Below are 21,252 nucleotides of genomic sequence, written 5' to 3'. Positions count from 1 at the left end.
TCAGTGGTTTTAGTGTATCCACAAGATTGTGCAAACATCAGTTTCTAAATACAGAACTTTTTTTAAAAAATTTTTTTTATTTATTTGAGACACAGAGAGAGAGAGTGAGAGCAGGAACACAAGCAGGGGGAGCGGGAGAGGGAGAAGCAGGCTTCCCGCGGAGCAGGGAGCCCGGTGCGGGGCTCGATCCCAGGACCCCGGGATCATGACCTGAGCCAAAGGCAGATGCTTAATGACTGAGCCACCCAGGCGCCCCAAACCAGAACATTTTTATCAGCCCCAAAGAAACCCCCTACCCATTAGCAGTCACCACCTTCTCCCCAACCCCCACTGTGCCCCATCCCCTGGCAACCCCTAATCTATGTTCTGTCTCTGTCAATTTGCCGGTTCTGGACATTGCACACACGTAGAGTGATGTAACATGTGGTCTTTTGTGACTGGCTCCTTGCACTCAGCATCACGTTTTAAAGCTTCGTCCGTGTGCTAGAACTTCAAGTTCATCCACACGTCAGATCTTCTTCCTTTTTATGGCTGAATCATAGGGACCTCCTTCTTAGAGAACCTGAGGGTGGGGGTAGAGGAGACAGGAAATCTCCCTGAGAAAAGCACTAGAGTGAAGGTTTGACGCAGGCCGTTCTCCCCTTAGCGAGGTGCCCCCCAAATGCCCACTATGAGCCCTGCGCCTGCCCAGCATCCTGCCAGAGACCCAAGCCCAACTGTGGGCCCCCCTGCAAACCCGGCTGTGTCTGCAATTCTGGCTTTTTGTTTCATGAGTCCCGCTGCATCCATCCCTCTTCCTGCAATTGCTTCTACAACAACAATTACTATAAGGTAAGACCACTGGGATGCCAGAGCCCGTAAGGGAGATGGGGAGTGGGTTCTGGCTCCATCTGCTCCCCAGGAGAGAGGACTTTGGATCTGTGGAACAGTCCCACAGGGCCAGCTGTCAAGCTGGTGGAGTTACACAATGGTGGAGTGATTCTTTGCAAATGTGGCTTTTCATTGTCCTCTCTGTTCATGCAGTAAATATTTGCTAAGTACCCACTTGGGCCCAGCTAGGACCCACTGGGCCAGCCAGGTGGTCCAAGGCCTTCCTCATCTCCTTCTTAAGGAAAGCTGGGGGTCCCTGCATATGCAGAGAGTCCTGGATGCTGAGTAGAGCTTCGGGCGTGTTCAGGGCAAAACACAGCATTCCAGGATCTTCCAAAGGAACTTGCAAATCCTGTCAAAACATGGCAGTTACTGTCTCCTGGAATTGGTAGCCCCCCCGACCTGGGAAGACTCGACGCATGCAGAGGCTCTGAAGGGGCACAGGCTCTGGGCCATTGCTGTCCAAAAGGGCTAGCATGCAAGCCTCAAAGTTATTTTACGTTTGCTAATAGCCACATTTTTAAAAAAGTAAAAGGAAACAGGTTAAATGAATTCCAATAATGTACTTGATCTCTATTCTCATCTCAACATGTGATGAATAGTTATTAATGAGATCGCTTACATTCCTTTTTTCCCCCCATACCAATTCTTTGAAATCCAGTGTGTATTTTTACACTTAGGGCATATCTCAGTTTGGACCAGCCACATTTCAAGAGCTCAATAGCCACAAGGGGCTGGTGGCGGCTATTTGGGACAGAGCCACCCTAGAGTCAAGCAGATCAGAGCTTTAAATCTGGGCTCCAGCATTCACTTGCTGGGTGACCTTGGGCAAGATTCTTTCCCTCTTCAGATCTGTTTCTGTGTCTACAAAATATGCCCATAATTTCTACTTACCTCATAAGATTGTTGTGAAGATGAAATTAGATCCCGATGCAGACCGAGTACTTAATAAATGTTACTACTATTAGCTAATTATGATAAATATCACATGTAATTTATTAAAAGTGATTTAAGCTATTCACTACCGTCCAGTGGCTCTTCTCAGAACAGGTGTTCTTCCCATCTGTCATCTGAGTTCCTATTTGTCTGTTTGGGGACCACTTTCTCCCCCACCTCCCTTTAACCAGTCTCCTGGGTGTCCCTGTGTCAGGGTTAGGATTAGCTTCAGCCTCAGAAAGAACCATCAGCATTCAGCATGTCTTGCCAGCCCCAGGAGACATGTATGCATGTCTTATAAAGATTCATTTATGCATCCAACAAATGTTTCTTGAGTACTTTCAACCCTCCTGGAATTGGGGCCACCACAAATAGGGCATGGTCCTTGCTCTCCTAATGCTCTCAGACCCTGGGGGACACCCTGGGTCTTGGGTCACTCTGATACAGCAAGCGTTTCTTGAATGAGAACTCCTGCCAAGCACTGTGCTTTGTGTTGAGGCTACGATAGTGAATAAAGAGACATGGTCCCTCACAGAGTGCTTGCAATCAAACAACCGCAGAAATTAACACGAAGGTGCAATTGTGGTAAGTCCTGGGAAAGAAAGGTACCCAGGGCTGTGAGGATGACCTAGTCAGGGGGGTCTGAGAAGTCTTCCCGAGAAAGTTGTGACCCTTGAGCTGAACTCTGCTTGCTGGTTGCATAAGAACGATTTGGAAAGGAACAGAAGAGCATTCCAGGGTGAGAGAGCAGCATGTGCCAATGTCCTGTGGTAGACAGGAGTATCTGGTAGGGGGTGGGAAGAGGAAGAGTATGAGCAAGGTTAGGTCTGCAAGGTGTGGTGGGGAAGGGAGATGGGCCCCAGGAGCTAGAGTGTTGTGACTCTGGATCCCCTGCTCCCAGCCTGGGGCGGAGTGGTTCAGCTCCAACTGCACAGAACGTTGCCGCTGCAAGCCTGGCAGTCGGATGGAGTGTCAGATCTTCCAGTGCGGGACTCACACGGTGTGCCAGCTGAAAAACGGCCAGTACGGATGCCAGCCCTACGGTGAGACCCTCCCATCATGCTACCCCCGCCCGCCAGCCTGTCCGAGTGGGTACGACACCAGTGTCCCAATCCCTCCCTTGACCAGAGGAACTGGGGCATGCCACCGGGTGGGTGAGGTGGCTGTGGGGCCTAGCCTGCTGCTTCATGTGCTCTCCACCCCCTCCCTTCGGCAGGCCGTGCCACCTGCGTCGTCTATGGAGACCCTCATCAAATCACCTTTGATGGGAGGCACTTCAACTTCATGGGCAAATGCACCTACATCTTGGCCCAACCCTGTGGCAACTCGACAGGTGGGGCCCTGGAGATGTCTGGGCCAGGGTCTAAGGTCAGAACAGCTGCTGTGGGAGCACAGTGGAAGGCAGGAAAGGGCCGGGGGCGGGGGCAGATGCGGGAGACGCAAGGTGGGAACAAGGCCTTCTGTAGAGTAAGGGTTGACACGTCCACCCCAGAAACAGGACTTTCGCAGGACTGGCAAGAATGCACTGTAGGACATTTCCCTTTATCAGCCATTTTCTGGGCCCACGTTCAGCGAGGGGCCGCCTGGAATAATGGCCATAGCGGGAGGAGTGAACTATTATAAATGCCTTGCCCTGGAGGATGTTCCAGTCCCTTAGGGGAGACAGAGTTTCAACAGAGTTACAGGCGCTCCGACAGTCACATCTGCCCCCCCCCCCAAACTGCAGAGCCAGGGCCTGGGGAGGTCTTTATCCCTGCGGCGCCAGGTGTAGGCGCCATCCTCAGTGGACCCTCAGAAATGCTTGTTGAGGGGCGCCTGGGTGGCTCAGTTGGTTAAGCGTCTGCCTTCTGCTCAGGTCTTGATCCCAGGGTCCTGGGATTGAGTCCTGCATCGGGCTCCCTGCGCAGCTGGTAGTCTGCTTCTCCCTCTGCCCCTGCTCACCCCCAGTGCTCGCACATGTGCACTCTCTCTCAGATGGATAAATAAAATCTTTTTTTTTAAAGATTTTATTTATTTGACAGAGAGAGACATAGTGAGAGCAGGAACACAAGCAGGGGGAGTGGGAGAGAGAGAGGCAGGCCTCCTGCGGAGCAGGGAGCCCGATGCGGGGCTCGATCCCAGGACCCCGGGATCATGACCTGAGCCGAAGGCAGACGCTTAACGACTGAGCCACCCAGGCGCCCATGGGTAAATAAAATCTTTAAAAAAAGAAAGAAAGAAATGCTTGTTGAATGAGCCCCTGGATGCTCTTCACCCCTCTTCCCACCCAGAGCCATTCTTCAAGGTGGCGGCGAAGAATGAGGGCGGAGGACAGGAAAGCATCTCCAGCCTGAGCAAAATCTACGTGACACTACCCAAGGTCACCATCACGCTGCTCAGGGGCAGGCGCGTGCTGGTGAGTGTCCTTTCCTCTTCAGTTGTACCGGGGCCTCCAGGCCTGGCTGTGGCTTGTCCTGTGGGCTGCCAGGTCCTGGCCGGCACCTGCAGCCTCCGACCTTCTCAGGGACAGCTTCCAGAGCATTCCGTGCGTTACCAAGGATTGCTGTGGAGGGCTGTCCTGCCTTCCAGCATGGACGTGGTAGTCTGCTGGGGTGGGAGGGTTCTCCTTGACCCCCCCATCTGTGTCTCCGTCTCCTCCCTTTACCTACCTTCCAGGTTGGGAGTCAGCAAGTCACCCTCCCCGCCATACCTTCGAAAGGCATTTTCCTGGCTTCAAGTGGGCGATTTGTGGAGCTGCAGACAGTGTTTGGTTTGCGGGTGAGATGGGATGGTGACCAGCAGCTGTATATGAGTGTGCCCAGGTGAGGGGTGCACAGGCGGCTGCCACTCGTGCTCTGCCCCTCCCTCCCTCTCCCAGCACTTCCCCTCCCCCGCCCTTTCCCTCGCAGGCACTAACTCTTAATCCGGGTGTAGGAAGTACATCCACTGGCCGACCTCCCTCCCTCCAGAGGGAGAGACAAGGGGACATGGCTTCAGGGCAGTGTGATAATAGCAGGATATACACACAATGCTTTGAGAATGTGCTAGAAGGAGTCGATAATGGGCCTTGGGAGCTTTCTGAAGAGTGGTCCCTTGACCCCAGTCTTCCAGAGAGAGTGGTTCCCCAGAGGAACCAACCAGGGAAAGAATGCCTTTGCAGGTGGTGAATGCCAACGCAAGGAAAAAAAACGGGAATGTGGGGAGATGGCGTGTGAGTGGAAGGGAGCAGTAAGGATGGCTCCGGGGTGAGGGGTGGGAGGTCCTTGTGCACTTGGTGCCTGGCACGTCCCCTGGCTCGCCGCTGCACCCTGTTAATCCTCCGCTCTGCCCTTCTCTGCCCTGATCCCTCGGGCGATCGGAGCCCCTTCTCTCCGTTAACGCCGCCGCCACTCCCCATGGCTCCAGCACCTACTCTAGGAAACTCTGTGGCCTCTGTGGCAACTACGACGGGGACGGCAGCAACGACAACCAGAAGCCGGACGGCAGCCCAGCGCAGGACGTGGAGGAGCTGGGCAAAAGCTGGCAGACAGCGGGGGGCGAGGACAAGGAGTGAGGACACCCCCACGCCCGCCGCGGCCCTCTGCTCCTTCTCCCTTCTGAGAAGCACGCACCCGACCGGCACCACCCCTTTTCTTCTTTCTCCTCTCCTGCATGCAACCCCCCCCCACATCTGTCGTTCTTCTCCCTGCTCCCATTGCGGCCAAGTTCACGAGCTTGTGGCCACCACGCTCGCCCCCACCTCGGCCGCGCTAGGGGGACACTGAGCAGCCTCCCCCGCTGGCTCAGCCCCAGGTCTTCCTGGCTCCTTTCGGGCTCGGCGTTCAGACGCTGTCCACTAGGGGCAGCCGTGAGCCGCGACACTGCTGGGGCCGGGGCCGGGGCCGGGGCGGGGCCGGGGCGGGGCCGGGGCCGGGATGCGAGCCTCCAGGGCATGTGGGGTGGGTCCCTTCTAGGTGCCAGAGGAACCCGGCAAATCCTCCGTCTTGCAACCGGGGCTTTCTCAACAGTCTGTCGGCACTAGAGTTGTGTGGACGGCTCGTGAACACCCACGGAGCCTTTGAGTATGAAGGGCGACCGACGGTAGGGCTGTGAGAGGGGGTCCCTTGGCACCTGGGGTCGTTCCCTCTGACCTGGCCTCTCTCCTCAGGGCATGTCTGCCTCACCTCGAGGCCTCTCTGTTCCTCAAGAACTGCGTGTTTGACATGTGTAAATTCCAGCGGCTGCAGTCAGTGCTGTGTGCCCACATGGCAGCTTTGACCGAGATCTGCCAGGATGCCGGCTACGCAGTGAAGCCCTGGAGGGGACCCCAGTTCTGCCGTGAGTTGTGCCGAGCGTCGGGGCCCGTTCCTTCACAGGCAGGTGCGAGCAGAGGGCGGGCATCCGAGTGTTCGCACAGGCTGGGGGACCCCTGGTGGAACCCCTTTGCTTCCACGCCTGCACAGGGAAAGCTGCAGTCAGAAACCTCCACCAAGAAAAATCATAGTCCCTGGCAAACTCGGAGCCCTCCCAGCCGCTCGAGGCTATGCGGAGCAACGCACGTCTGTGTAGACGCATGCCCAGGTCGTCCTCCGCAAACAGAACACAGACTCCCAGCGTGATTGGGTGCACCGTGACTGGCTCACAGCCCCCTCATGGCCTCCGGGGAGCCTGCTTTAGGGCACGGCCATGCCCTTGATCGAGGCCCCATGGGTGTTCTCCCCTGCTCTCCTTCACCCTGACTTCTCACTTGGGCATGTCTATACAGCAGCTGAGACGCTTGGATCTGTCTGCGCTCTCAGACCTGCCTCTTGGTAGCTCCCTGCAGGTCACTCTCTTTGGTCCCGCTTCTCCTGGTCGCTCTCTGCTTCTTGGGATTGGGCAGAAGCCTCTAGCTGTGGGCCCTCCGAACGCTGGCCTCCGAATGGACTTCGTTCCCTTTCCCTGTCCCGCCCTCTGCTCTTCTCACGTCTGCTTCTCCCTCCCCTAGCTCTGACCTGCCCGCCCAACAGCAGGTACACTCTGTGCGCCGGGCTGTGCCCAGCCACCTGCCATCCCAGCTTCTCTGGGATGTCCTGCCAGAACCGATGCGTGGAGGGCTGTGAGTGCAACCCGGGCTTCGTGCTCAGCGGTCTCCAGTGTGTCCCTCGGTCCCAGTGCGGGTGCTTCGACCCCATGGTGGGCTACTTCAAGGTGAGCCTCTGGGCCTGGGTCGCTCCGCTCTGCCGCCTCGGGTTCTGAAGTCTGGGCGAGGCCGTGTGTAGGACAGAAGGCCGGGAAGCCATGCGGTGCGTGGATGGCTGGGGGAAGGGATGCTTGGGCCCGGATCTGCTTCCCCATTTCTTTCTCCAGTTCTGGGAGGGAGCCCTAGCAGCTTTTGCCCACGCTGCCGGCAGAGCTGAGACCCCTGCCTCTCTCCCTTCCATGCCCCTGAATCATTTTTCCTGGAGTTTTTCGTCCTCTGAGGGCCCAGGCACTTCTGTGTCATCTGCACAAACGCAGACATCTTTCCAAACACCATGTCCTCCCTGTCACGGGCCCCTTTCCCTGATGAACGACTTTGGCCCCAGCCTGGGCCCTTGTCTGCACACTCCCTCAGAAGCAGTGTTTGGAGCCAGACCCTCGTCTGCAGTGCTTCTCTTTTCCTTGTTTGCCTGTCCCTCACCCTGTCCCTGGGAATGGTGTCCGTCACAGCCCTCAGCCCCGCTCCGGGCTGGCCCACCAAACACTATCCCTGCCTTGCTCTCCTATCAGTTTCACCTTCTCTGCAGCCGCTTTGTCTCTGCTCTGCCCCCAGCCACTGTGCCTGCCGGAGTCCTTCACCTTGCTCTGAGGCTCTGTTCACAGCCACCTCCTCCTTGAAGCCTCCCTGATAAGCAGAGTCAGAAGGCTTCCCTCAAAACTTCCGTTGCAAGTGCTTGTTGTCTGTGTGGATGGCAGGAAACTCTCGTTGGGTCCCCTGATTGTCTTCTTCGGGTGCATATTGTGTGGGAGCCCCTGATCTATTAGTTTACTTGTTTACTGCCCCCACCATCCTCCCGACTGGGTTGTGAGCTGTTAGGGCAGGGACATGGTCCATCCAGTTCATTCCTGAATCCCTAACACCTGTCTAGTGCAGAGAGATAACTATCTGTTGAAACAGCAAAGGAGCAAACAAGTGAATGACTAAATAAGGGCGAATCCCAGGCTTTTGTAGCTAAGCCCGGAGCTTCAGGATGACGGGAACAGCTCCCTGGCCAGCAAACCAGGGATCTGAGTAGCCATGGGCCGGCAGTCAGACCTGGGAATGACCTCTTTCCCTCCCTCCCTCCCTCCCTCCCTTCCTTCCTTCCTTCCTTCCTTCCTTCCTTCCTTCCTTCCTTCCTTCCTTCCTTCCGTCCCCCAGGTAGGGGAGCAGTGGCTCAAGCCAGGCTGCAGACAGCTCTGTGTCTGCGCGGGCAACGGTAAAGTTCACTGCATGCAGTGGAGGTGCCAGGCCCAGGAGATCTGTCGTCAGCAGGATGGCACCTATGGCTGCCATGCCCAAGGTGAGCAGCCAGGTGGAAGGTGAGCTGGGACGGGGGCAGGGGGGCTGCCCACGTGGCCTTGAGCGGGGACATGGCTCTGCCCTAAAGCAGGCACCCCAGAGAGCTGGGGCCTGACTGGGGGCTGGAAGGTATTGGCCCAAGCCTGAGCAACCTCTTCACGGACCCAGTGAGGTTGGGGCAGTCCCTGTGCCTGACCTTTCCAGGCCAAGCCAACCCCACAGAGGAGCCTTGGGTCCCAATCCAACATGGACTGGCTGGGATGGCAGCTCAGCGTTCGGGGTGGGGGGGTGGTCTCTGAATTCCATCTCCTCCACCCCAGGGACTGCCACCTGCAGTGTCTCAGGGGACCCCCACTACCTGACATTCGACGGAGCCCTGCACCACTTCATGGGCACCTGCGCCTATATCCTGACCCGACCTTGCCAGTCTAGGTACCTAGAGAACTACTTCATTGTGAGCACCACCAATGAGTTTCGCGGCGGGAACTTGGAGGCCTCCTATGTCAGAGCCGTCAATGTGCAGGTCTTCGACCTGAGAATCTCACTGATCAAAGGGCATAAGGTCATGGTGCGTGCCTCCGCCCGCCTCCCAGGACCCCACACCCCCAGCCCGGTCAGCGGTTTTTCTATGCCCGTCCTCATGTTGCGGGGGGCAGACCCACCTGTCCGGCTTCTAGAGCCCCTGGGGGTAGCTCACAGCAGATCCAGCCCCGATTCCAGAGACGCATCGCCATCCCTGTCTGCTCCCTGGTCCTGCCCCCCCCCCCCCCATTGTCCTTGTCCCAAGCGCCTTTCTCTACCGCATCCTCCCTGCTTCTGTAGCTGAACGGTCGCCGGGTGGCCCTGCCTCTGTGGCCCGCACAAGGCCGGGTGAGCATAAGGCCCAGTGGCTCCTTTACCCTCCTCTACACGGACTTTGGGCTTCAAGTTCGCTATGATGGGAATCACCTGGTCGAAGTGACAGTGCCGTCTTCCTACACCGGGCAGCTCTGCGGGTTGTGTGGTGAGTTCCCTGAGCATCTGCGGGCAAAGTGGGGACAACGGGCAGGAGTCTGTCCTGGTCGTGCTCATCCATACATTTAATTAGGTGCCCTAAGTGCTTGTCTGCCCGTTCATTGTTTGAGGGCGCTGTGCATGAGGGTAGGTGTGAAGGGACGCCAAGGTGAAGAGAAAGAAGAGAGGAACCTTGGTCTGTTGAGGGCAGAGTGAGCGTTGACTCTTCTGGGAGGCAGGTGGTGGTCCCGGGCTGGGTCGCCTGGTAGCGTGCCTCAGTGGCCTCTAACTGGCCCCTCCTCCAGGCAACTACAACAACAATAGCCTGGATGATAGTCTGTTCCCCAGTAAAAGGCCTACGGCCAGCTCTGTCCACCTGGGGGTCGCCTGGAAGTTACCGGAGTACTCTGAACCGGGGTGAGCTGGGAATGTGGTGGAGCCGGACCTGGGGAGGAGCCTCGGTGGGCAGCCTGGGGGGTTCCTCCGGGCACCCCTGATCTCCCCAAGGCTGGCCTGGACCTCCTTTGCTCCCGTTTGCTCCTGTGCTTACCAATCTGTCTTTGGAGAGACCACTTGGGAAGTCCATCCTGAAAGCTAACCTGGTTCCTTCCTGCTACATCTTCTGACCTTCCTACTTGAGGGACCACTTTGTTCTCTCCTCCAGTCCTTATCCCTCTCCACTCTTGCATCAGTGTTTGGGGAGTTTCCTCCAATCCTAAATTCTTATCCCTTCCCCTCTCCTTGTTTAGCTGCTTTGTTGAGGGTGGCAAGCCCTCCAGATGCCTGGAGAACAAAGAGGCAAACAACTGGGAAAAGCATTGTGATATCTTAATGAACCCTCGGGGTAAGCATCCCTTGATAGCTGCTCCCCCCCCACACCCCGGGGGAGGTTGAGGAGGGGGACTGGTCACGGAGGGAGGAAGGATGAGACACGAAATAGAGGGAAAGTCAGGAGGAAGGCAAGCAAAGGGAAGGCAGAGGTGGTGCTCACCTCGGGAGCTCAGATGGATCGGTCACTTTTCTTTTTTGCATTTCAAACCGTAGGTTCTCAATAATTACGGGTTTTTAAAAATTTTATTTATTTATTTTGAAAGAGAGAGAGAGTGCGAGCAAGGGGAGGAACAGAGGGGTAGAGAGGGAGGGGAGAGAATCTCAAGGAGACTCCGCACGCTGAGTGCAGAGCCTGACGCAGGGCTCGATCTCACAACCCTGAGATCATGCTCTGAGCCGAAACCAAGAGTCGAGTGCTTAACCGACTGAGCCCCCCAAGCACCCCAATAATTACTGGGTTTTGATTGAATTGGATGTTGAATTCACCCTAAAGGAGTTAGGTGGTTCTTTTCCTTTCCAAGCCGACGCTCGGTACATTGTTTCATCCTCCAGGACCCTTCTCCCAGTGCCACGGGGTGGTGCCCCCCCAGTCCAGCTTCGCCAGCTGTGTGTATGGCCAGTGTGAGACCACGGGTGACTCCCTGACCCTGTGCCGCTCCCTGCAGGCCTATGCATCCCTGTGCGCGCATGCCGGCCAGGCCCTCACCTGGCGAAATAGCAGCTTCTGCCGTGAGTGACCCGACCACCTGCTCCCAAAGCTGCCAGATCCCTCTCTCTCTTCCTCTCCTTCAAGTCTGCTTCTCTGCTCTCCCTTCACAGCCTGGCCCTCAGCCCCACAGGGAACCTTCCTCCCTTGCCCTCTTTCCAGTCTCTCCAAGACCAATCCCCCTTCTCAACTTGTCTGCTAGCCCTGGGAGCCTCCTCCATCTGACTCCCTCCTCGCCAAGACATTCCACCCCCATTTGGTTTCTGCCTTCTTCCTGTCTGACCTAGGCCAGCGCTGTTCCCTTCCTTTCTTACTCTCTTTTCCAGAAACTTTGTTTTTTTAATTGTGGTAAAATATACATAACACAAAATTTCCCATTTTAATGATTTTTAAGTATCCAGTTCTGCGGTATAAAGTATGTTCACACTGCTGTGCACCCGGGACCACTACCCATTTCTAGAACTTTTTCATCTTCCAAACTTAAACTCTGCACCCATGAAACACGAACCCCCCATTCTCCCCTCCCCGGCCCCCGGCAACCACCATTCTGCTGGGTGTCTATGAATTTGACAACTCCAGGGACCTCACATAAGAGAAATCATACAATATTTCTCTTTTGGTGAGCAGCTTGTCTCACCTAGCATGTCTTCAAGGTTCATCCATGTTGGAGCGTGGGCCAGAGTATGTTTTTTTCAAGGCTGAAAATTATTCCACTCTATGCATAGGCCTCGTTTTATGTATCCATTCATCTGATGAACATTCTCGGGAACTCTCGATGCCCCGAGGTCAGGGAGCTGGAAATCACTGCTCTTCCTCACCCTGGTTTCTTCTTAGCTCTGAAGTGCCCCCCCGGAAGCAGCTACAGCCCCTGTGCCAATCCCTGCCCGGTCACCTGCCTCAGCCTGAACACCCCAAAAGACTGCCCAGCAGGGCTGCCCTGTACCGAAGGCTGTGAGTGCCAGAAAGGCCACATCCTGAGCGGAACCTCCTGTGTGCCCTTCAGCCAGTGTGGCTGCACCCACCAGGACGGTTCCTACCATCCGGTGAGGGGCTAGACCGCAGCGCCCCATGTTTGAGGGCAAGAGGGCTCAGAGCCTGTGAAGGGGTAGTGGGGGAGGCGGGGAGTCCCGTGTAGGGGGCCGAGCAGCCAGTCCAGAAGCCAAAAGGTTGAGGAAGGCTAGGGATGGAGACAAAGAGTCAAGGGCAGCGGGCCCGGGGGCGGGGGCGCAGGGAGGGGGGTTTCCGTCCATCGTCGGCTTCCAAACTGCCCTTGGCTCTGCCGATGCCCCCGTCCCACAGGTCGGGGAGAGCTGGTACACAGACAACACGTGTTCCAGGCTCTGCACCTGTTCCGCGAACAGCAACATCTCCTGCCACCAGAGCACCTGCAAGCCGGGCCGGCTGTGCTGGCCCCTGGACGGCCTGCTGCGCTGCCGCCAAGCGGGTAGGAGGCCCTTGAAGTCACCGTGCCTGCTCTCCCCGACTCCCCCTCCCGGTCTCCTGCCACCTGTAGCACTCCGGCTCCCCTCCATGCTGTCCCGAAGAGCTTCTGGTGGGGAACGATGACCCCTGTGCCATCAAGAAGGGCTCCTCCTCGGGTTACCTCATGGTTCTCCCAGCCATGAGCTTTGACGGGACAATAATCCCCACTCGGCCTCCAAGCCTCATCCTGGTGGGGGCCAGACGGCTCTTCAGCCACCCTTGCCTCTCTGCCAGGCATGGGAGTGTGCCATACCTCGGACCGCTCCCCGTATGTGACGTTCGATGGCGCTCGCCATACCATCCGGGACACCTGCACTTATGTCCTGGTGAAAGTGTGCCACTCCACCATGGACCTGCCTTTCTTCAAGATCAGTGGCAAGCACGGGAAGCTGAGAGGCCGCTCCACTGCTTTCTACCTCCGCCGGGTCAATATGGACATCTCTGACACCCGGGTCACCTTGGGAAAGAACCACCACGTGCTGGTGAGCTGGGTGGCGGCGTGGGTGGGGAAGGGAGGACGCCAGCCCCGCTCTGGGGAGGGGGCTCCGGTCCTTCTTCCCACTCACCTGCCCTGCCCGCCTCTGTAGATCAACGGCACACGGGTCACTCTTCCCTCGACCACCCAGATCCGGGGGGTCAGAATCATAGCCAGCGGCATCTACACCGTACTCAATGTTAACATCGGGCTGCAGGTCAAGTTTGACGGCAAGGGCTTCTTAGAGGTTCAGCTCCCTACGGCCTATTACCAAAAGGTGGGGGAAACCCCTAGCTCTTTTCCAGGGGAGTCCGCCTCCAGAGGGCGCTGAGCCCTCTCCAGACCCAAGGGGTCATTCCCCGGAAAGGAGGAGGGCCGGGAGGGCGCCTTTTTCTTAGGAGTGGAAATGCGAGCACCTAGGAGAAAGACTCTTCTGCCTGCCCCCGGCCACTGAGAGCACCTTCGCCTGCCCCCCCCCCCCCCAGGTCTGCGGCTTGTGTGGGAACTTCAATGATGAGGAAGAAGATGAGCTCATGATGCCCAGTGATGAACTAGCCCAGAATGACACTGAATTGGTGGACAGTTGGCAAGATAGGGCGAATGACCCAAAGTAATTGTCCCCGAAGCCTCTATATCTTCATAGGAACGCGAGTTGGGATCCCAGACTATATGGCAGGGGGTAGGAGGACCGGAGCGTTCCCGTATGTGTGTACCTTGACAGAGCATGGCCTCTGGGTCCCGGGAACCTACCTGGGGAAACATGAAAGTCTTCCCTTTTTTGGCTTCAAAACGTGGGAGGGGACGGAGGCTGCAGGGAACGTGGCCAGGTCTCAGACTGGCTTCCTGCTGAAGACAAGCGGGGGTGGGGGGGTGTCTTCTGAGTCACTTGGGAGTGCCAAGTCATTTTCATGGGGGGGGGCAGTGGCCGTCCCTCTGATGATCCTTTTCTCCTGCAGATGCCAACCAGATGACCAGAAGATCCAAACAGAAACGCAGGAGAAGCCGAATACAAACTGCAGGAAGGCTGACCTAGCCAGAGCCCAGGAACGGTGCCAGAAGGCCTTTCAGGCTCCAGCCTGGGCTAAGTGTGCCAGCCACATGGTCCTCAGGCCCTTCCTGCTCAGCTGTACCAACAACCTCTGTCAGTTTGGAGGCCTGAACCGCACCCTCTGTGAATCTTTGGAAAGCTTCGGGGCCGCCTGCCGGGCCCAGGGGCTCAAGCCCCCGATCTGGAGAAACAGCAGCTTCTGCCGTGAGTGTCCCCTACGGTCACCGCAGGCCCTCCCGCACCTCGTTTCTGTCTCTGTACTCCTTAAAGCTCCCTGTCCTCCTTTCTCCTTGTTCCTGACCTATGCCTGGCCTCGTTGTTCTGACGTGGCTCGTTCACAATACACTGTCAGCCGGCGCTCCTACCACCGGGACAGCACGGGCTGCTTCTCATCCGCTTCTTCACCAGCACCATTTTCCCAAAGGAAATGTGACTGTTACTTCTCTGCATGGCTCCTGCCTGCAAGGTTAAGTCCAAGCTCCTTTCGGAGACGGCTGAGACCCTGCCGGCTGTCCTGGCCTGTCCTCTCTCGACCCTTTCCCTGTGTGCCTGCCCACCCCCTGCACCAGATTACCCTGTTCCCCCGCCCCCCCCCCCACAGGCCTTGCTTTTCCACACCCCTCCCTGCCTCTATCCATGCTGCTCCCGGCACTTGGAAAGTTCTTTCTTCTTGTCTCCTGGCAGACACCTGGGCATTCTTCTGTAGCTCTTAAAACATTTTTTTTCAAATTAGAATTCACATACCATGATATTCACCACTTTAAAAGTATATACAATTCACTGTTTTGTAGGATCTTTACAAGGTTCTGCAACCAACACATTATGTAATTCCAGAACCTTTTAAACTTTAAGACAGTGGTTAACATGTTTTTAGTATGTGATGCATTCACATGGTTCAGGAACTTTTTTATTTTGTTTTGTTTTTTTAAAGATTTTATTTATTTCACAGAGAGAGAGACACAGCGAGAGAGGGAACACAAGCAGGGGGAGTGGGAGAGGGAGAAGCAGGCTTCCCACTGAGCCCCCGATATGGGACTCGATCCCAGGACCCTGAGATCATGACCTGAGCCGAAGGCAGACGCCCAACGACTGACCCAACCAGGCACCCCTCCTGGCAGACACCTGGGTGTCTTAAATGACCAGTCTCTTCTCCCACTTAAATGACTAGTCTCTTCTCCCACTGACCGAGATGCCATGATTTATCCTATACTGAGTTCCCGTCCGTATTTGGGTCCCTGTGTGGGCTTCCTCTCCCCTCCATTGATCCATCTGTCTTCACTTACCAGTAACCCAGTGTTGTGTTTGTTGAGAGTTTCAACTGTGTTTCATGTCTGGTAGGGACATTCACTACTCACTACTCACTGCTCTTTTCTTTTCTTTTTTCTTTTTTAGCGTTTTCCTGGCTTTTCTGGTTTGTTCATATCTTCCTCTCCACTTTAATATCTTCTCGCCCTACTAAAAACCCAAACAAAATCCTGCCGGTGTATTTTATTGGGATCATCTGAAACGAATACGCTAACTTAGGGACAACTGACTTCTTTATGTTGCAGACTCTTGCTATCCGCGAACATTTCCATGTGATCACAGGTACTTCACTTAAAGGGTTTTATTGAACTCCTCCAGCAGCCCTGCTCTGTGAGCCTGTCACCTGCGCACGCCTGTCCCACGCTCACTGACCATACATATCAAGGATGCTGTGGCTGCTGGCTGACCTCGGTCTCCCACACTGGACTGGGAGGGCCATTCTTACTCCTTTCTTTCCTTGGAGCCTGGCCTGGAGCCCACGCTCAGTACACATTTCCCCCCTTCCTCCCCCAGCTCTGGAATGTCCTGCCCACAGCAGCTACTCAACCTGCCTTCCCTCCTGCCCACCTTCCTGCTTGGACCTGACGGGCCGGTGCAGTGGCCCCAAAGTCCCCTCCACCTGCAAGGAGGGCTGCCTTTGTCGGCCTGGCTACATGCTCAGTGGGCAACAGTGCGTGCGCAGGACTCAGTGTGGTTGCACGGACGACTACAGCAGCTATTTCCCCGTGAGTGGGGACAGGAAATAGGGGTGGGGACACCTCGAGGTTGGCGTTTTCTCCTTCCCTGTGGCTCTGTCAGCCTGGGGCACCCGTGTGTCCGCGGCTGGCCCTGGGGGATGCAGGCTGGGGACCGGGCCGGGTGCTGTCCGTCCAGGCCTGGGCTGGGGGTGCGTGGTGGTTTGGGGTTTCCTGAGGGATCCACATAACGGGGATGGGGCATGGCATAGCGGAAGGAGCGTGGCCTTGGCTCAAATCCTGCGGGTACCACTCCCGAGTCTGTTACCTCAGTTTTGTCATCTGTAAGATGGGTACTTCCTGAACAACGTATGTAAGACACCAGACACGATGCCTCTAGGATGTGGTACAGGGACATCAGGGCGCAGGTGTCCCGTAACTGCCTCCGGCCTGGGCCAACGAAGCCATTCAGACCATGGGCCTAGGCTGACCGGGCGGGAGGAAGGGGAACTGGCCCTTCCCTCCTCACTCCCTGGTCCTCCCCGTGGCTTCTCTAGGACGGTAAGACCTGGATCTCCATTCGCTGCACGAAGAGCTGTGCCTGCACCACAGGAACCATTCACTGCCAGCCCTTCAGGTGCCCCCCTGGCTCCCATTGCGAGCCCCAGCCTGGGGGCACTGGTGGCTGTGAAATTAACAGTAAGAGGGCTCATCGGGGAGGCAGAGCAAGAGACGGGACAAGAGGGGCTCAGGCTGGGCAGGTCTGGAGACGGAAGGGGCCCCAGCTCGGGCGCAGGGTGGGCCTGGGGCCTCATTCGGGCTCTCACCAGCTCTGTGGCCGACTCTGGGACTCACTCTCTTAAGTGCAGAAAGAGGGGATGGAACCAGGTTTGTAATTGGGGCTGGGAAAGGGAGAAGTTTGAAGATCAAGGAGCCAGGGACCCCAGGGCTAAGAGAGAGGGTGACCAGAGACATCAGGGCCATAGAGGGATTCGGGGGGGGTGTTGTTATATCTGGGCAGGGTCCCTTCTCAGGGTTGGCCCTTCTTGGCAGAGTCCAAACAATGCTCCATTTATGGGGACCCCCATTACCGTACATTTGATGGCCTCACCTACCTCTTCCGGGGCCGCATGACCTACACTCTGATAAAGACCATTGGTAAGCTCCCTGCTGGGGTGGTGCCTCTGGTCGTGGAGGGGCGCAACAAAGTGTATTCGTCCTGGAGACCCATCTACCTGCACGAGATCATCGTGATCATCTACGACTACACAGTCCAGCTCAAGGCTCATCTGGAGCTGGTGGTAAGAGCCAGGCCAGGCCAGGAGGGGCTGGGGAGGCAGGCTGGGCTGTGGGAGGCCACTGAACACAGTAAAGCCGGGAAGTTCCTGGCCCAGGCTGCCTCGTCATCGAGGTCATTGAGGTCAGAATCGGTGCCACACTCACATCCTGGGGAGAGGCAGCGGAGAGCAGTTGGCTGGAGCGAAAGGTTGGAGAGAGACAGGGAGAGAGAGGGAAGGAGAGAACATGGGGTGCAAAGGGGAAGCCGGGCTGAGTAGTATGGGGGGCGTCCTCTCTGTCAAGTGTTTTGCAAGGAAGAGGCTATGGCTGCAAAGGGCGTAGACCTTGGGGAAGCCTTTGCCACGCGGGGCAGCAGGGCCTACGGGGGTACCTCGTTCCGTGGAATGATGGCACCCAGATACCGAGGCGTGCGGAGAGGCAGTGGAGGGTTAGGTCGACCCCGGACTCTCTGTGGCTCCTGGCTGCCTTCTCCAGGTCAACAACCAGAAGATGGGCATCCCCTACAAGCCCAGCGACCGTCTGCAGGTTGCCCTGCGGGGCCATCGCCTGTATCTGATCACCGACTTCAAGATGGTTGTCACCTTCGATGGAGGCAAAAACGCAGGTATCTGAGAGTGGGGAGGGGGAGAGCAGAGGGGGTGTTTCTGGGCCGGGGGGCCAGCCACGGTGAGGAGCCCCGAGTGGGTCCAGGGCCCCGAGCGCCAGGGGAGCAGCCGGGAGGGGTGGAGAGGAGGTGGGGGCGCCTCACTTCTGGACACCCCTTCCTCCTGCAGTGATCATGCTGCCCAACCAGTATAAGGGGCTCGTGCGCGGCCTGTGTGGGAATTATGACGGGAACAAGAGGAATGACTTTATGCTGCCCAACGGCACCGTCACCCAGAACCTCGTCGGCTTTGGCAACAGCTGGGAGGTACAGAGGATCAAGGGAGGTGACCTCGCCCGCTTCTCAAGGTGAGAGGGCTGGGGCTCGGAGCAGGGAGGCCTGGCCCCTGGGGAGGCGAGTAGCAGCCCGGTCTCTGTCCACGCCCGCTCACCCCGTACCCTCAGCAGAGAAGGACTCCCGAGGGCGAGAGCCCAGACAGATCTGTCTGACCTTCTCATCCTGCCGTTGCCTCTCAGACTGACTGTGGGGGCACCGGCCCTCCGGGTCCCAGGCTGTGCCGCGTGCCTCCCCACCCCTCCTCCCCAGTTCTTCTCAAGGTCACGATCCTCAGGGGCCTCACCTGGCCCCATCTTGCTCTCCGCCCCAGGGCCATACAAGAGGAGGAGGGGAAGGAGTCAGGCTTCCCTGTGTCGGAATGCAGCCCAGAGCAGCTGGAGCTCATCAACAGCACCCAGGCGTGTGGGGTGCTGGTGGACCCCCAGGGCCCCTTTGCCGCCTGTCACCAGACCGTGGCCCCAGAGCCCTTCCAGGAGTGAGTCAAGGGCCCAGGCCCCACGGGAGTGGCCTTTCTCTGGGTCCTGCTGCCAGTTCTGGGATCCGAGCTCTGTATGGCTCACTTCTTTCTCTTTGTCGCTTGAGGTCCTTGCGATACCCCGCCCCCCAAGTGCTCACACTCATACACACGCGCGCACACCCTGCCTGATGTCTTTGGGCTGGGTCTCCTTGCCTCCCCACCTCCGACAGCCCCCTGACCGCCCTGCTGCCCCCAGGCACTGTGTGCTGGATCTGTGTGCCGCCGGGAGCCCCAGAGAGCAGGAGGAGTTGCGCTGCCAGGTCCTCAGCGGGTACGCCATCATCTGCCAGGAGGCGGGCGCCACCCTGACCAGCTGGCGGGACCACACCCGCTGCGGTGAGGCTCTGACCTTCCCCAGAAGCTGCTTCCCGACCTGCTCGGCCATTTCTGCCCTCTGCTCAGCTCTGAGCCCCAACCCTTGCCCGCCTTGGCCTTCCCGCCCTGCCCTTGACTCCTCGACTCCCCGACGCCCCACGTCAGCGTGCTCCCCAGCCAGCCTCCCTCTCTGCCGCGCCCAGGAAGCCTCACCGCACCCCTGTCAGCCCATCCCGCTCCTTCTCCTTCTTGCCAGTCAGTGCCCAGCTTTCTCCTCCGCGTCCTTAGCACGCTTTAATGCCAGACCAGAAGGCACCCGAAGCCGGCCCACTCTTCCGGCCTCCCGGGCCTATACCAAGCTCTGTGTCCTGGTGGGTGACCTTGTTCCCCCACCAGCTGCCAGCTCCACGGTCCCCATACCTGCTGGCCCCACCCCTGCCCGGCCACCCACTCATGCTCACTCCGACTTTCCCGTCAGCCTTGGCATGTCCGGCCAACACCGTCTACCAGAGCTGTATGACACCCTGCCCGGCCTCCTGTGCCCACCCGACGGCCCCTAGGGACTGCGAGGGCCCCTGTGTGGAGGGCTGTGCCAGCCTCCCGGGCTACATCTACAGTGGGGCCCGGAGCCTCCCCCTGGCCCACTGTGGCTGCACCAACCACGGCGTCTACTACCAGGTCCGCGCTGGGAGGGGGAGGCCCTGCGGAGGGCAGGAGAGCCCGAGGAGCGGGGGGAAAGCCATCCCGTCTCCTCCCGGCCCTTCTCCCCTCTCCAGCGGGGTGACAGCTTTGTGACTGAGGACTGCTCCCAGCGCTGCACCTGTGCCCGCTCAGGGGTGCTGGTGTGTGAGCCCCTCAGCTGCCGTGCTGGGGAGATCTGCACCCTGGGGAACCTCACTCGTGGCTGCTTCCGAGGTGAGCCTAGACCTCCCCGGGGCTTCAAGCTGCCCCCGTATGTGGGGTGGGGGTGCTGGATGGAGGATCATCCCTCCCGGTCCTGTGCCTGAGACCCTCCTGCTCGCCGTCAGGAAGTCGGGCCGCGTAATCCCGCTCTTTCCTCCTTTCTGCGGAGGGGCCGAGGGACTGAACAGTTGCTGTCTGCCAGGCCCGGTGCTGAAGGCTTCTCCTGGCGTTGGCTCTCTGTGACCTCCCCTCTCTGTGGTTGTGGGTGTCCTCCTAGAACTTTCCATAACCCCATTTATCCTCACAGAAAGCCCATGTCTACGGAACCCCTGTCAGAATGATGGGCGGTGCTGGGAGCAGGGAACCCACTTCGCCTGTGAGTGCGAACCTGGTTATGGGGGACACCTCTGCACGGAGCCTCGGGATGTGCCACCCCCTGGAGAGGCCGGTGAGAACTCCATCCCGGGCCCTGTAGCCTCGCAGCCCCTTCCCTACCACCAGCTGCTCTAGTATTATTCCATAGATAGAATATTATCGTTTAATAGATATCTATTATAGACCTATAACAGATAGCATATTATTAATATAATGTGTATTCTATAAAATATAATGATCTCGGGGCACCTGGGTGGCTCAGTCGTTAAGCGTCTGCCTTCAGCTCAGGTCATGGTCCCAGGGTCCTGGGATCGAGTCCCGCATCGGGCTCCCTGCTCCGCGGGAAGCCTGCTTCTCCCTCTCCCGCTCCCCCTGCTGGTGTTCCCTCTCTCGCTGTCTCCTCTCCGTCAAATAGATAAAAATCTTTAAAACAATAAAATATAACTCTCCCTTTAAAAAAAATATAATGATCTAATATGAGCCCTAGATATTAGCAGAATGAGGGCTCTCAAAGAATCTGAGTCCCTGTGCCCAGCCCCTACCAACATGCAGTAGCCCCCGCTAATCTGTGGTCCGAGACCCGTATCCGAGTGGATGCCTGGGACCACAGACAGTACCAAACCCTGTGTTTCTTCCTACGTGTACATACTAATGATGAAGTTTTATTCATAAATTAGGCACAATAAGAGATTAACAACAACAAAATAGAACAATTATAACAATACACTGTAGTCAAAGTTACGTGACCGTGGTTTGTCTCTCAAACTGTCGGGTTGTATTGTACTCACCCTTCTCGTGATGATGGAAAATGATAAGGTGCCTAAGGGAGGGGATGAGGTGAGCGGAATGACGTGGGCCGTGTGAGGTCGCCTTAGGCTGCTATTGACCTTCTGATGCTACGTCAGAAGGAGCACCATCTGCTTCTGGACCGCGGGTGACTGTGGGTGGCTGAAACTGTGGAAAGCCAAGCACTCCATGAGGGGGCTACTGGCCGTAGTCTGGGATCCTCTCTCTGAAGCCTCGCTCCTTTCTCTGGTCTTGCCTCACCCTGCTCTTATTTGCCCACCTTGTGTCCCTCCTGAGCCTCCCCAGTACCTCTCCC

The 21,252-nt window shown here is 57.4% G+C and overlaps 1 protein-coding gene across 1 annotated transcript in view; it reads left to right on the top strand.

The window, feature by feature from the left end:
- ZAN (zonadhesin) overlaps positions 1-21,252 on the top strand; it is a 30,265-nt gene that overhangs the window by 8,044 nt on the left and 969 nt on the right. Inside the window, exons 11-41 of the mRNA XM_027613890.2 lie at positions 647-831; positions 2,708-2,849; positions 3,023-3,139; positions 4,077-4,201; positions 4,462-4,607; positions 5,191-5,334; positions 5,793-5,846; positions 5,933-6,102; positions 6,752-6,954; positions 8,147-8,288; positions 8,608-8,855; positions 9,110-9,290; positions 9,586-9,697; positions 10,030-10,124; positions 10,664-10,840; positions 11,652-11,860; positions 12,117-12,261; positions 12,534-12,781; positions 12,887-13,051; positions 13,260-13,384; positions 13,731-14,026; positions 15,641-15,852; positions 16,359-16,500; positions 16,855-17,102; positions 17,575-17,704; positions 17,874-18,051; positions 18,351-18,515; positions 18,754-18,893; positions 19,351-19,550; positions 19,649-19,787; positions 20,083-20,223. Of these exons, the coding sequence (XP_027469691.2) occupies positions 647-831; positions 2,708-2,849; positions 3,023-3,139; positions 4,077-4,201; positions 4,462-4,607; positions 5,191-5,334; positions 5,793-5,846; positions 5,933-6,102; positions 6,752-6,954; positions 8,147-8,288; positions 8,608-8,855; positions 9,110-9,290; positions 9,586-9,697; positions 10,030-10,124; positions 10,664-10,840; positions 11,652-11,860; positions 12,117-12,261; positions 12,534-12,781; positions 12,887-13,051; positions 13,260-13,384; positions 13,731-14,026; positions 15,641-15,852; positions 16,359-16,500; positions 16,855-17,102; positions 17,575-17,704; positions 17,874-18,051; positions 18,351-18,515; positions 18,754-18,893; positions 19,351-19,550; positions 19,649-19,787; positions 20,083-20,223 (5,124 nt within the window). The remainder of the gene's footprint in view (positions 1-646; positions 832-2,707; positions 2,850-3,022; positions 3,140-4,076; positions 4,202-4,461; positions 4,608-5,190; positions 5,335-5,792; positions 5,847-5,932; positions 6,103-6,751; positions 6,955-8,146; positions 8,289-8,607; positions 8,856-9,109; positions 9,291-9,585; positions 9,698-10,029; positions 10,125-10,663; positions 10,841-11,651; positions 11,861-12,116; positions 12,262-12,533; positions 12,782-12,886; positions 13,052-13,259; positions 13,385-13,730; positions 14,027-15,640; positions 15,853-16,358; positions 16,501-16,854; positions 17,103-17,574; positions 17,705-17,873; positions 18,052-18,350; positions 18,516-18,753; positions 18,894-19,350; positions 19,551-19,648; positions 19,788-20,082; positions 20,224-21,252) is intronic.

The sequence above is a fragment of the Zalophus californianus genome, chromosome 10, assembly GCF_009762305.2.
Source record: "Zalophus californianus isolate mZalCal1 chromosome 10, mZalCal1.pri.v2, whole genome shotgun sequence".
In the NCBI taxonomy this organism is placed as follows: Eukaryota; Metazoa; Chordata; class Mammalia; order Carnivora; family Otariidae; genus Zalophus; species Zalophus californianus.
This window is presented reverse-complemented; position numbering and strand designations above follow the sequence as displayed.